The sequence below is a fragment of the Danaus plexippus genome, chromosome 6 (assembly GCF_018135715.1).
Source record: "Danaus plexippus chromosome 6, MEX_DaPlex, whole genome shotgun sequence".
Taxonomy (NCBI): domain Eukaryota; kingdom Metazoa; phylum Arthropoda; class Insecta; order Lepidoptera; family Nymphalidae; genus Danaus; species Danaus plexippus.
The window spans coordinates 1,246,785-1,262,456 of NC_083540.1; the positions used below are offsets into that span (position 1 = coordinate 1,246,785).

General features: G+C 30.8%; 3 protein-coding genes and 1 long non-coding RNA gene across 4 annotated transcripts; all 4 read left to right on the plus strand.

Annotated features, from left to right (window-relative positions):
- The first annotated feature begins 2,085 nt into the window (after positions 1-2,085).
- LOC116779037 (uncharacterized) lies at positions 2,086-2,950 on the plus strand. The gene is made up of 2 exons (XM_032673178.2): positions 2,086-2,227; positions 2,375-2,950. Exons 1-2 carry the CDS (start codon positions 2,158-2,160, stop codon positions 2,728-2,730), a joined length of 426 nt encoding a protein of 141 aa, XP_032529069.2. The 5' UTR covers positions 2,086-2,157; the 3' UTR covers positions 2,731-2,950.
- Positions 2,951-3,823: 873 nt separating this feature from the next.
- LOC116778692 (uncharacterized) lies at positions 3,824-4,853 on the plus strand. Its single transcript, XM_032672702.2, has 2 exons — positions 3,824-3,915; positions 4,291-4,853. The coding sequence occupies exons 1-2, from the start codon at positions 3,849-3,851 to the stop codon at positions 4,824-4,826; spliced, it is 603 nt and encodes a 200-aa protein (XP_032528593.2). The 5' UTR covers positions 3,824-3,848; the 3' UTR covers positions 4,827-4,853.
- A 1,271-nt stretch (positions 4,854-6,124) lies between these two features.
- On the plus strand, positions 6,125-7,325 carry LOC116778946 (fibroin heavy chain-like). Its single transcript, XM_032673048.2, has 2 exons — positions 6,125-6,279; positions 6,423-7,325. The coding sequence occupies exons 1-2, from the start codon at positions 6,216-6,218 to the stop codon at positions 7,181-7,183; spliced, it is 825 nt and encodes a 274-aa protein (XP_032528939.2). The 5' UTR covers positions 6,125-6,215; the 3' UTR covers positions 7,184-7,325.
- Positions 7,326-12,751: 5,426 nt separating this feature from the next.
- LOC116778938 (uncharacterized) lies at positions 12,752-14,387 on the plus strand. The gene is made up of 2 exons (XR_004354160.2): positions 12,752-13,080; positions 14,172-14,387. It is a non-coding gene; the product is annotated as an uncharacterized LOC116778938 (long non-coding RNA).
- Positions 14,388-15,672: the final 1,285 nt, after the last annotated feature.

A 15,672-nucleotide genomic window follows, 5' to 3' on the forward strand; every position in this document is an offset into this window, starting at 1 on the left:
TTGAAGCCATTCTAAAGTAAGCCAGCTGAATATTAAATACCAAGTTTTTCTTAAAAACTAAATCTTAAAAAGTATTCAACCCATAAAGTGAGCACTACACGATATTACAGACGGCTTAGTCCAAGTTGGCCTCGTCGAACCGTATATGACGCCTTAATAGCTTTTCATTTATAAATCTTCGTGCATTAATTATCCTAATTAAACAATGAGGAACGGAAGAAAAAACAACCTAAAATTATTAACGACTAGTAGGTCACATTGGAGTTATAATGTAGAAAATACAAAAACAAAGAGTTTTTTACAATACGAGTGTTCAATGTTGGTTAAATTCTTTTAAGTTCGCATTAATTAAATATTAAATGTATGGTAGATATATGTTTCATCGTTCCATATTATTTGTACAAATACAATATGCTTAACCAAATACGTATTTTTCATTAATTATAAATTAAAAATGAATTCATATTTACGATTCAATGTTGCCCTTTAAAAAAGTTAACCAAATAATAAATTTAATATTATTACGCATTCGAATTTTTGATGACGGATGGTAATCTTTTGCAAAGAATTTGTATATGGAAATCTCTATTTAAATAACAATATTATATCCTCCGCAGTTCTAATTTACAACTAAATACGCGTCAAACGTAATTTTGGAAATAGTTTTTATCAACATTTGTATAATAAACCAAAATATAATATAAATATTTTATTTTTTCATTGAATCAAACATTAACAGTATGACGTGAAAAGCACAATACGTCCGTAACTTTTTAAACTACAATCAATCATACGTACAAAAGAGTCGGTATATCCAATTAAATTAATATTTACCAGGTATTGATAAATTTAGAATTTTTATTTTATAAATATATTAATATAAATATATTTTATAAATAATTAAGAAATATATTTATTTATTATCTGTTCTTTGCAAATTTTTTGACCAGTAATGTGAATAGATAAAAACAATTTGAATCAAATAATGTAGAATATAAGGTTGTCTTTAACTGTCGATTATTCGAATTCTATAAAAGCAATCGATCCAAATAGAAAAATCAATTAAGGAAAACATCTAAAAAACAAAGGCTTACGGAAAATAAAAGATGCGAAATTTCATCATATTAATGTTTATAACAGTCATCAGTGCTTCTGATGCGATATTATTGCGTTGAATTTCTCCAAAACTACGACTATTCACCTAATCTGACTGTATTTTGTGATTTTTCGGTCATCTATCATCCTTAATCAAAAAACAATAATCAAATTGAATGGGATATTTCATTACTATTTATGAGGTTAATTGCTATTTTTATCCGCCAGTACGTTAATTCCATTTAACAGTCACTGTCCAAGACATAGGCATAGAAATATCTTTTTCACTCTAATTTGGTTCATGTTATTTAGAACAAGTTAAGTAAACATTATGTCTAAAGTGAATATATATTTATAAGACAAAAAATGAGAAACTTTGCTTCAATATTGCCTTTCAAATAATAAAATTTTTTTGTATTTATAACTGTCTGACTATTACGTTCCAAGAGTTATATTATTTTTATAAAATATAAGTTAAACTAATAACTTTATTTTGTTTCACGTTGAAATTTGTCCTGTGCAAACAAAAAATAGAGTCTGTCTTAATTATTTTCAATTCAGCTCAACCAAGATCTTTATTCAGTTGATTTTCTAAACAAAAAAAGTAAAACAATGTTTATTCAGCTTTCTATTTAAAGACATCAATCAGACCAAGATACTCAGTTATCAAATGTATTCAGAAAGTACAGAGATAAATAAATATATTCTATGCTTTTTACAATAAACTCTTGAATGCTTAGATATTTAAAAAAAAACAGTAAAAATGTAATTTTTTAAAATAATTTCTCATTCAAATATTTCTTTGAGACATAAAGTATTTTGAATAACAACGATTAGGTAACAGTCCTAATAACCTTGGGGTTTTCCATCAAGAGTTATAAAACTAGACTTAACTTGTCAAATGTATGTAATAACCCAATTTTTTATAACAATTCACACATTGACCGCACGTACCCAGTCAATTAGCACGTGTGACGCAGGAAATTCTCGGATACAAATTACCAGTGTTTATATATCGTCTGTATATAATTGTAAACTACCATCAAAGATCACACTTCAACGATGTTGCGACTGGGTCTTGCAGTTTTGGTGATTGTTTCATCAGCGGAATGTTGGCCGGCGAGCAAGGAGCGTAAGTATCCTTTGTACATAAATGCACAAATATAAGCGTATATTTTATTCCGCTATTCCGCTGTGTTTTAAGATAAACCGAATATACTCATAATTTAAGTAGTTTAGAAGTAATTATTATTTCGTAAAATATTTTCGCTATCGCCAGATGGGGTGCTTTTGGAAAGATTGAGGCGGTCACCTCACTATTGTGATCCTGATCCGCAACCAATATGGCCAGCACCACAGCCACCATCACCGGCACCAGGACCTACTCCATCATCACACGTATTCCCCCTACCAGCTCCAATATTCCCACCGCCGTTTTGGCGAGGCCACCACCATCACCACCGCTACTACGAGCCTCAGAGGTACCAGGAACAAAACATCCGAAACTTGGAAAATGATAGCAACAATCCGCCCTGTGACAGTTGCGATGAAAACAAAAAACCAAAGAATACAGCAATCAGCAACGCGCAGAGTGAAACGGGGAACGCCGTCGCCATAGCTCTGTTAAGATCCTAAAAAAAATAATTACACTGCAAAACTTTAATCATATTTTCAATTAATATATTTTGATATACATCAAAGTAATGTGTAAATGTTATATAGATATAGTTTTTATGTTTCATTTTATGAAAGCAATTAAATGGACGGATAAATTAATAGCTATGGAATTTTAGTTTCAATTACTATAATTTAAATATTAAATAAGTTTCTAGTATCTACATCATTATGGATATACTAATTATATTGTATCTATTCTGAACTATTAAAAATTGATTTATAAAAATATCAAATATTATGTTATTTTAAATTAATCAAAACCTGTGGAATCGGCGAGGTTGTATCGTGGGCGTTTAGTGTCTCTGACGTTCATAGAAAACAAGAGATTTACTACGACTCCGCCTTCATTATAAATTAATTTCTACATAAAAAAATTATAGATTTCAATTAACTCTAAATTAAATCTTAACATTAATATTATTTATAACTTCATTATATACAAATACACGGCAGTCAATCTTTACATCAAATAAGTTAATAGAAAAATAAAAGTTCATCGTCCTAATAAGTGTTTCGTTTATTTTGTTAGGAACATTGCAGTTAAGTATTCAGCGAGCGGTTTCTTACGACTTTTATTGCTTACCTACATGTTACTTTATGATACTAATCCCGGCGCGGTCGACTTTATGCCAATTGAAGTCTAGTTTAGAACAACTTGATAAAGTCCAAGTGACTTAAGATTGTATTTGAATGATTTTTTAAGATTAGAAGAACCGGAAAGACATATTACAATATTTCTTTTGTTTATTAAAAAGCATTTTTTTTAATATATAATCGGCTTCCAGACCGATATTTTAGGATGAATTATAATGATCTAAAATTAACGATGACATAACTTTCTCGTCCTTGAAGAAATTATATCAATAAACTACATATATGTATAGTATTACCAAATAATTTAAACAGCATAACAGACAAAACAAAGTGTTTCCGTGCCTATATAAGGTCAATATTAATATCGGTATAGCTTCCGTGGGAAATTCTAATAAGATTCCCAATGTCAAAAACGTGGGAGATGACCTCCAAGTATCGTATAAATACCAATTGACCTGCAAAAAATCTGCACACACCTCAAAATGTGGACCATAGAGGTTTATATCTCCTTTCTCGTATTCTCTATGGGAGGTTCAGCCCTCGGCGAAGGTAGTAATTTGGTTCTAAAATTTATTACTTTGACTTAGATTTTTGGAGCGTACGCTTATTTGTTACCGTTATACAAATTCGCAAAAAATTATCTTTCTCCACATTGTAATAATAAAAAATGGCCATAAATTTAACGAAGTTTGCATCTATGCATTTATAAATATTTAAAATGAGATATAATAAAAGTTATAAATAAAGTATTTTATTACTTTAACCTTCTTTTTCAACTTTAATTTTTCTTTTCCCGGTTTACTTACAACTAAATACAAAAAAAAAATTGACGTGTTTATTATAGTTATAGTTTTTAACATATCGATATGATTTAATTATCACGTTAAAAGGCTTTTTAACTGTTTCATTTATTTTATTTTTCAGAAAATACATTAATTGGCAACAAGAGGGAGCCGCGGCATTCTAAAAATAAACTATGCCATAAGTATGGTATATGTGGCGGCTACGGCAATCAAGGACACAATGGATTTCAGGGATACCAAGGAGGTTATAACAACGGAGGTCACTATGGAGGATATCCAGATAACCTCCCAATAAACATTGCAATCAGTCAATCCCAATCTTCATCGAATTTTGGCGGTGGTGGGTACGGTAGCTCATCCTATCCCAACAACTATCAATACAATGGGGGTTACAATGGGCCTTACAATGGGGGTTATCAGGGGGGCTATAGCGGAGGTTACCATGGGGGTTATAATGGCTACCTCGGTGCTAATAGGCCAGGCTATTTTGGTAATGGGTATGGATCATACAACAATCAGTTTAATGGAAATTATAACGGAGGACAAGGGGGTTACGGGGGTTACGGCTTCTTAAGGAATTCTGGTTTTGGTAACGATTATTCTGAAGAAGATAACGAAGAAGATTTCGGAAGATCTGCCAAGGAAAAGGAAAACTAGTCCATTATATAGCTGTGATAAATTAAATTAAAACTATACATAATTATTAAAAAACAAATCTTTTTTTTTTTGTTTCATATAAAAAACCTAGTCAAAGGAAATATGAAATGACGAACTGAATATAAAGACATTTTACAAGTCTATATAATATAAAATTTAATTACATCGTGTATTGAAAATACTATTATAAATAATAATGACGTGTAATTTACTGGTACGTAATTTACTGGCATTGCTTAAAAATAATATTTTGTGATACTATTAGGTTAAATAGTTACAAAAATAGTATTAAAATAGACATGCTTTTGCCTGACAAAATTTATATACGTATTTAATATTAGACATCCTGCTCGAACAGCAAATATTAAAGATCGGAGTTAGTCTATGAAAATGCGAGAATATAATATTGTCACTGAGTCGTAAAATATGGTCTATGTTAGCCTCAATCAAATAACTTAACTCTGATGACGGACAGTTTGACAGTTTGAGAGCTCCTTTTATAAGTTTATTAACCTGAACAAAAATAAAATGTACTGATAGATAATTTATTATCACAAAATTGAAATTTATAGAGCTATTATTGACGGAAGTATTAATTAGAGATATAAGGACTGGCGGAGAAAAAAGTGTTATATTTATTGAGTACGATAAAAGATGAGAAATCGGTTTTTTATAGTATAATATTGGAATGATTCTTTACGTCCGAATTAGGTTTTAAAATGATGATTTATTGTCATGTTACATTATTGTGGGGTAAAGAAGTTTAATCCTAAAAGCAACATAGCTGGTGATGTTAAGATATCGCGAGCTTTAATTTTTGTTACATTGTTGGAAGGATGCCTTTTATATTGGTAACTATTAAAGCCTCTATAATACCTAACGAATATTTATTTACGACACAACGTATACAAATATTCTTTAAAAAAGCGTCAGAATAAAAAAGATAAAAATTGAAGTGATGCAAATTATTTTAATTATATTTACTTAATATGTGGAATCTTTATAATTAAGTTATTAATTTTGGTACCGTCGGTAAAAGATGACATTAAAAGGAAATGTAGAACACCTTATTATCGATAGAAATTTTAAAAAACGAACTGGATCTTCTACTTTATTTATCAGTAAATATTAATAAGAATACCTTTACGACGCTAATTAACATATAAATTTTAAATTAGTGACGTATTTGTGAATTTTATTGTATCATAGGACCACATAGATTTACCGTATGAATTATGATAAATGTTGAGGTGTCAATGGCTTCAGGTGTAAATCTGATTCAGATAAGGAGTGGGGGATTTCTATTTCCAAGTATAAAAGCTCGGAGAAATGATTCAGACGTATCCATAACTTTCGGCGAAAGGTGATACCAATAGTAACGCAGCCAAAATGTCGAAGGTTCTTGTAGTACTGTCGGTAATATCCGTCACCTTAGCGGCACCTGTCATCTATGGTAATTAATTTACATTACATTAAAATTTATAATTTAATTGGCTTCTTCTCAAATACTTATTATAAAGATATATGTTTACATACAATCTCAATGAACTTAATTTTACAAGCCTGTACTGTAATGCATTGTCAATATTTTTTCAGATGAGATAGTACCTGCCATTACATGGCGTGTGGGTCGTGCACCCGACGTGGCATTCGGGTTCGGCAGTGGTTTTAGCAGTAACATCGGTGGTATCAGCCACTCCTCGGGAATCGGTGCTTCCTATCAAAGTGGTGACGCTCAGGCCTACGGCTCCGGTGTCGGAGCTGCAGATGGCAATTTCGCCAGAGGAATTGGCTATTCTCAGGCTGCACCCCATTATGCACCAGCCCGACCATTCATCGCACCGGCACATCAACAATCCTCAGCATCAGCTTTCAATAACGGATTCGATAGAAACTACGGATCAGCTTTATCATCAGCACAAAACTTCGGCAACTTTGGCTCGGCAGTATCATCTGCTCAAAGCCACAATGGCTTCGGATCAGCGATATCATCGGCACAGAACAACGGCTTGGGTAACTTCCAATCCGCTCAGGCATCCGCTCAAAATCAAGGCCTCCGAGGATACGAATCAGCTGTTTCCAGCGCCAGCAATCACGGTTTGGGTTACAACTCAGCACTCTCGTCCGCTAACAATGCTGGTAATTTCGGATCAGCTGTTTCTCTAGCCCAGGGTCACGGACCAAATCACATTGGCCAAGCTATTTCTGCCTCCCAGAACATCGGTGGTTTCAAATCCAGCATTGCACACAGCTTCCAACAAAATGGCGCCTCCATTCAACAAAGTGACGCCAGCAGCATTAACGCTCCAGGGATCCAGTCATCACAAGCGCATGCCTTCAATAACAACTTTTATTGAATATAATACATTGTAATTTAATAATTATTTATTTATTTCAAAGATGTCAAGAAGATTGTTAAACACTTATCTTGATATCTTTATTTTTAAAACATTGAATGTATTGAATTGAAGTATATTAATAAAATGGATGGAGGTACAACTGTTTCTATTTAATTTAAATAATCCCTGTGACGTTTAAATGTAATATTTTTAAGAATAAAAATATATTTCAGGTACAGATTGGTTTTGTACCTCATTATTAAAATTATTCACAGTTTAATCAATTTGAAGCCATTGTAATGTATTCGTAAGTATTTTTCATTTCCAATAAATAAATATAAAAAATGTAATAATAATCCGATCTGTATTGAATGCCGTTATAACATGAATTAAATTTAAAAAAAAATAAGCAATTAATATATTTCACTATTTATTCACATTTTCACTATTTATTCACTATTTTCACTATTATTTTCACTATTTATTCACATATTCACATTTTGGATTTCACTATTAGTATAAACACCTGACTCTGTTTCACACAACAAATGTACTTATAAATATCTAAACCTTATTTGGTTGCAATATAAAAGTATACTTCACTTTAATTGATAGTAGTTATATTTAAATTTTATTCTTAAACCCTGATTCTAATAAACCTTTGAAATAGCAGTATAAGTATATCAGGTCAAGAAAGAAATTCGTGAAACTCTATTCTGTTATAGACTCTGTAAAATATTTTTGACAATCGTGTTATTTACATAAATTTTATATGAAGATAGAAGGTATGGCTAAAATTTTATACCTTATTAATAACGAAAACCCATACAACTGAATAATGCGATAGACACATACATATACAATTAACATATATATATTGAAATTAATTGAAATGTTTATAGTATTCAAAGAATGTGATACTCCGGAAAAATTTAAGAGCCATTCCACCTCTCACCATTTTTCATACATGTTTTTGAACTCTACATTATTAATAATTTATTACCGGTAACTAAGTGTGAACCTCTAAATAAATAAAAAAATCATTAATTTTAAGTAATGTGTCCCAACTAAATAATGAATACATACTCTACTTATTCAGGTTTACTTAAACTATTTATGTAGTCTTTATTCAATATCCTATATACTTCTACCGCTTGTCACTAGAATAATAAATTTCCCTCTCATTAACCGAGACATTTTTTAATTATATCACAATTAAATAGCCTGTAACAGGTCTGTTCTAAAGAGATATATCATTTACTTTTGATATGGTATCAATGTGTAATTATTATTATTGAAAAGGCTGAATCAGTGCTTACTCCTAAATTTTTTTTTGTATTAATAGAGTATAAATTAAAAGAAAGTAATTTCAAAAACTATGATTATTATTTGTCATTACTTTATGTGGAATAACCTATTTATATATGAAAGAATTCTTTAGATTCGTATACAAATTATGTCGTAGTAATTATAGACGTATGAATTAGTAAGTGAGTTTAAAAAAAATATAAGAAATCTATTCTTGTTTAAACACTTTGTAACTTTAGAGTATATATGTATGTATAACCTAATAAATCGTTAATGAAGTCACGCTCTCTTAGTAGTAACGCGGTCAAAACAACCTTGACCACAAAAAAAATAAGCCGCAACAAAAAACCTGATCCATCAATCATGGTTGTTACTATAAAACATCAATACCATATCTATTCAAAATAATGTCAGAGCATTAAATAAGAACTCTTTGATTAGGATACTAAATTATTTTACGACAATCCAAACTTCTAATGTCAATAAAAGCTCCGTTAGAGTTCAAAGAATCCTTACTGTATCTAAGATAATCACAGCTTTAGAGAGATGACAGTTCACCACCAAATGATACCAATGTTCCGTATTTATTGGTTCCGATTGCAGACATTATAGAACATTTACATGTATCGCGATCCAAATAAGAGAAATATAATAAGTCATAAAAAATAAAGCTCAGCTTACATGACTCTTTCTCGACGCTTGGTAACACTGTGTAGATAAACAGATTAAAAATATTTTTTACTGGGAGATCATAACGAGAGGCTTAACTATGAGCTTATGACATTACGAGCATTATAATAATTCAATGCCTACAAAACAATATATTTTAATAGACTGATTATAACATCACGTAATTATAAGTTATGACCATCAATTGAGTGAAGTAAAGAATGTCTTAATCTCTCTAGAGTTTTATTAATCATATTTAATCAGTCACATCGCATATTTATTGGAGACCAAAGTTAATAAACAATGAATTGTTACAGAATAAATCGTCATGTGATCTCTCCCGTATCATAATTTAGATGTAAATCAACGTCTACGTATACCTTCGAATTTGATCATATCCCGTTAACACTTTTCAATCAAACTTGTAATTTAACTAACAATATAAAGCCGGATATTCTGAACGTAGTTGCATTTACGATTTCGATCCTCGCCATGAACTTATTATATTTCATAAATGTTTATTTATTACTAATTTGTAAGGACATTCATGCGACAGGTAAAGTTCTAAGCTCGTTGTTTATTGCATGTAATTTCGTCTTAGGATTAAAACCTTTTTCTCATCAATTTTGAGTCTACGTATAAGTGGGACTTCTATGATATATAAATTACTATATCAAATATTTTATCAATCGTATCTTTTTAAAATATTCACATCAATTTTAAGATAAAGAAGAAACTTGTAACATCTTTATAAAGATGTAAATTGCTAATTAAGGTTCAGTGATTTAGAGCCTTTTCGGACTTCTGTATAATATTATTAGAATCTTATATTTTTTTCATAATTAATTGCATAATTACAACAAAACGAATTAGATGCAGCGTATTTTTTATTTAATTTCATGTAAAATATATAAATTTGAACGCTCACTACAGTTTCTTATTATTTCTTCTCATTGGATTTCATTTTTTTTTTCAGACGTGATATCGGATCGTACATTTAAAAAGCTACAGCCGATTTCAAATAACAACAACATGATGGGTGTCACCAGTGTCGCTGGAATAATTTCCACGAATGATAGATTTTCGTCCATCGGAGGTATACAATATATAAATCCTTTTTTGTCGTCAAGCAAAAATAATATAAGAAATATGAATAAAGAAAGTCAAGGTGTGGCGGCCGGATATATTGAAATGCGTCCTGGTTCTGTAGCAGTGTCTTCAAGTACAAGAATTGGTAATGTTGCACATAAACAAACTCCTTGGTCAACGTTCAACCGAATGCCATGGCCTATAAACCCTTACCTACACACAAGAGATTTAACCAGACAGCGCAATATTGAGGAATGGCTACATAGAGATATGTTCGAAAACCTGGCGTCGAATATGCAAATGAATAATGGCTGGATGTACCCGACATTCGATCCTTTTATTAACTACTGAATTTATTTTATTTTTTTACAATACGTTTCTCGAGAAATCATTTGAATAAATACATATTATTCATCAGAGTTTACGCTCTATTTTAGTGAGTTGCAATGATATAAAATATATTCTACCTTGAATTAAAAAAAAAACACAATAAAATGTTTTTTTTTACGTTTTTTTTTTTGAATAATTCACACAACAGAATACAATCTCATGATGGCAACACAGATTTAGAAGATACACTGTGTAAAAATTTGAAATATTAATTGGAAATATCCGAAAAGTGATTTATCGATAATCAAAAAGAAGACACTATTAAGTGAAGAATCTCTATATGTTTTTTGTATAATTGGTACAGTTCATATAATTCTTATATTAATGTTCTATCGATACTTTAATATCTAGTAGTTAGCTCTATAAAATACATTTGCTTGAGCAACTGTTATGCTGAATATAATAGTAGATTTACACTCGCGTACGAATCGCGAGACGAGGCACGAGCCGAAAAACAAAGTGAGAGTGTAAATAGTCACTCGCGGCTCGCCTCGCGTCTTGTCTCGCGCCTCGCAGCGCTCCGGAGACGCGAGCGAACGAGGTGCGAGCTGTGATACGAGACGAAGCACAAGACGAGGTACGAGGCGAGAGTGTAAATGTAGTATTAAGATACGTTATGATATATTACGTTTCACAGAAGTACACTCTTTTTGACCACGTTTGCGCTTATTATATTTTATTTTCGTTATTTTGCATATTGGATTATTCTAGCTTCAAAGACGTTCATATTCAAAAACTTTTTAGTGTGAATATTTTCAATTAAATATTGCCTTTTAAGCACTAAGAACTTAACTCAGCTATAAACATTTTCATTTAATATAAAGACCTGTTCTTGGGACACGCAATCATATTCCCTTATTAATATTCCCTTTCTTACAATCTCCTTATTCTGTACTATGCTATAATTGTAGTACATACTTAATGTACAAACGGCTTACACCTTGAGTTTAATCGAAAACCGGTCTCCCAGACAATTGCAATGCCTAGAACATAGTCTAGGCATTGCAGTTTGATATCCAGACACAATAGTTGTCACAGTCACGTGCTAGTCATTTAAATTGACAAACATATACATACAATCTTTAAAGGTAGTTGTAAATTTGTTAGAATTTTAAAACGCATTGGAAATAATTGATTTGCAAAATTCAACACGTCGACCCACTTCAAAGGTCAACATTGCATATAATATGTTTAATCTGATATATAAAATAAACCTTATTAACTGAAATTGTTAAGACGAAAAAAAAAAACAATTAATTTTTATTAAAGCCCTTTATAATCAAGAACAAATCATTTTATTATACGGTTTTAAAAATGTACATTTATTAATTTTATTGCATTGTTATGTTAATATATTTTCTTGGTCGAATAAAATATACTCGAAACAAACTAAAAGAAAATATATATTAGAAAAATAGTAACGCACTAAATGTTGTTTATGTGTATTTTTTCTTAGAATTCCAAGAAAACTCATAAACTCTGTAGTAATAATGGCGAATTAAAGATAACATAAAGATATATATTGTAAGTGTAAGATTGAGCGTCCCAAACAATGACAGTTTTAAATATAGTTAAAAAAAAATCACTGCTTTTTATGCTGACATATCAAATGAAGATAACCTAGAACATATATCTTTGAAGATTAGAAATTAAAAAGTTGCGTTTAATATATTGGAATCCCAAACAGTTGAAAATAGTTATAGTTTTTAAAGCCGATTTCTTGGTAATCGGTGAACTCGAGCTTACAGGAATAGAGGTATTTTTTTATTTCTCATGCAGATTTTGCCTAGAAGCTATATCAGACGCAAAACTGGTTCCACGACTAAGCAACCAGGCGAACGTTTTGCAACTCTTCTTCTGTATAAATTAAGTTATATACATTACACAAGAAAAACGGATGTATAAACACACGCTACACCCATTACTAAATGCAACTTTAAATTTCATATATCGCAGTCCTCACAATCGTCTAGAATTACCTAAAGTTAATAACTATATATAACCTAGATTTAAAAAAAATCCACTTTGTCTAAATAACAAAAAAATCGCTCCGCCTATCACTATAAACGTATTATTAATGCGCAAGCAACTTGCAACACTTCTATTAATTATGCAACTCTGCGGGCCATTCCACACATTTACTTAGCATCACTGTTCCTTTTATGAAATTGAATAAAAACTATCTATACTATAATTAAACCCAGTCTTTGATACATAAATAGAATCTACAATTATTTTCGTATCGTACATGAATGCATCGTCTCCGGACAACGTATATCGAATAGTTGTGAAGTGTCTAGTTAGTAGAATTGTCCCTCAGTCCTAGTTAGTAGGACGACGGTGAGAGGTGACAGTTTCAAGCCAGCCTCTGAACAACATGCGTGTTATAATCATTTTGGCCCTTTGCATAGTACTTACACTCGCTGCTCCGCAATCAAAACTTGAATTCGCTAATAATGGTAAGTTATAGTATAATATATTTAACAATATATAAATGTAAGGACACAACCAATCCTCGTAGTACCAGTTGTGACTGCGAGTTGTTCTTTTTGTCATTGATCTATTTTCAATATATATGTATATATGTTTAATTTGAATATAAAACGAATAATTGTAATGCTACAGCTTAATGTGATAAAGACATCACGGCATTCAGACGGCCTTGCACAAGAACCTTAAAAACTTGTATTTATAGTGTACGTCAAGTATTCAAATTATATTCCTTTGTGTTATGTCTATACAGGCTAAATCGTAACACATTTGAATACAATTAAAGAAAAATATCTCACGTGTACACTCAGATATAATGTGTTGTTCAATCAAATTAGGATTTGATATCTTTACAAAGTTATTTATAACTATTATGAGATATAACCATTGAAACCTTGGGGTGTTTTATCGTATTAAAATTAGTTTACGGAAGTATGTCGTCATATTTATTGTATAGTAAATATATTTCTCTACAAGTCCCTTTGATAATTTAATAGCAATTTGACTCTGTATATAAGACGACGGAGGTGCTAAAAAGTCCTCAGATTTCATGTTATTTTGAATTAAAGCGAATAACTGAGGCTATTTCAATTGGAATAGTTTATTAATATAAAGTATTATTAAAATCAATATGTATGTATACAAATTTTTACTATATAATATAATATTTTGTTTGTTATTGTTTAAAATACTTGTATTAAATAAATGGTATTAACTTTATGGTATTTATATCAAAAACTTTTTAAATTTAGAAGACATAAAAGCATATGTAGAGATAAAATTTCAAATTTTTAATTATGTTATTCCAATTTCCAATGTTAAAAATATGGTTTTCATATAATAACAAAATCATCGCCAGTTTATTAAAGATATATATAAAAATATATATTATATTATATTTATCATATATAACGCTTTTATTGATGTTTTGAATTATGATGATATCTTCAGTCTCACAAAAAAAACATCTTACACAATAGATCTTAATGAACAAACATATGTAATCGATTATGTGATGAAAAAAATATAAATGTGTTTTAATTACTTTATTAATTTTCAGATAACAACGGCAAGCAGTTTATAGAGGAAGTGGTAGTGGAGTCGGTACTTCACGTCAAGAGTCCGACAGCAACAAGACAGGGTCGAACCAGCACCGACCTTCAGACAGGAGCTAGGGTACAACTCAAACAGTGATCGACAAACATACATGCAATATAATGATTAATGATCATACATTACATCTAGTCAGTGCTAGAAATAAAGATATACATCCGTACATGGTATTTTATTCTGTTTAATATTGAATACTGGTCACTGGTTTTATCAGAAAACTTAAAAAAAAAAATCTATTGAAAAAGACGAAACAAAGGTTTTTATACTTATAGAATTATACACGAACGAAACCATTGGATTTCTTTATAGAAAACGATATTGATATTGATTTAAATGTTGGAAATATGTACTAAATGTCCTCAACAACACAAATTAAACAAAAAATTGTGGATAACTCAAACAGACATTATTGAGTCTTCTAGGTTCAGTCTCTCAACATTAACCAAAGCTCATTCGTCATAATGCCTCCAAATAAAATCGAATATATATTTTTATACAGTGTACGTAAGGATTCTCTCACATGTCTTCCTTTTCTAAGTCGATAAATACAAATATGGTTAACTTAAAATATATTTAAAAAGTCGGAATGTCGGCGTATGACGAATTAAAAAAAATGGTAAATCCAATAATTATATTCATAGAGCGGAACGCGCGCGGACGCGTCAATGAGATGCGCACGCGCTGAGAATAATCTACCACGCACATTCGGATCTATACAGGCTGTTATAATATTTGTACAATTTGGTTCATTATGGATAATTGTGGATAACATATCACTTTGGCATACACATGCAGTGCAATAGTCGCGCTAAGTGCAAATGATTGTATAAATTTGCCGCTTCTGAGTGTTTGCATCACGATTATCTTATCATGTAATGCATGAGCGGCATCAAATTTAACATACATATACAAAATAATGTAAAATGAACACGATGTACATAAAAAAATATGATATTTGAATACAATCAGGCAGCTGAGAGGATCGCCGGCCACCGTTAGGCCGTGCGCGACCCATCACCATTACTTATTTAGTGTATGCCTAGAATACGGTTACTGGCTCTTCTCGGAACTTATTACGCGATTTTCATGCGAGTGCCGTCATTGATTTGTTACCGGCTTTATAAAAGTTTCAAACATCTCTTGTCATTTTACGACGTATCCCTATACGGTCACGTAACGCACAGGAATACGCCGACAGTACCACGCCGACAAGAAACCATGATGGAGTTATCCTGTTAGTCGCTATCAGATGAGATACGTTAAAAAACTACATTTGGAAAAAGTGTTTTATATAAATTAAACAATAACAGAAGAAGAAGTGAAGAAAGGTGCTACAACTCCTTTCCATTAGAAAGATCTAAACTTCTAACTTAATTCTAAAATCCTTAAAGCATTCTTTTAATCTTTAGAAATATTTAAACTTAAATGTCACTTGGATCAAAATTATC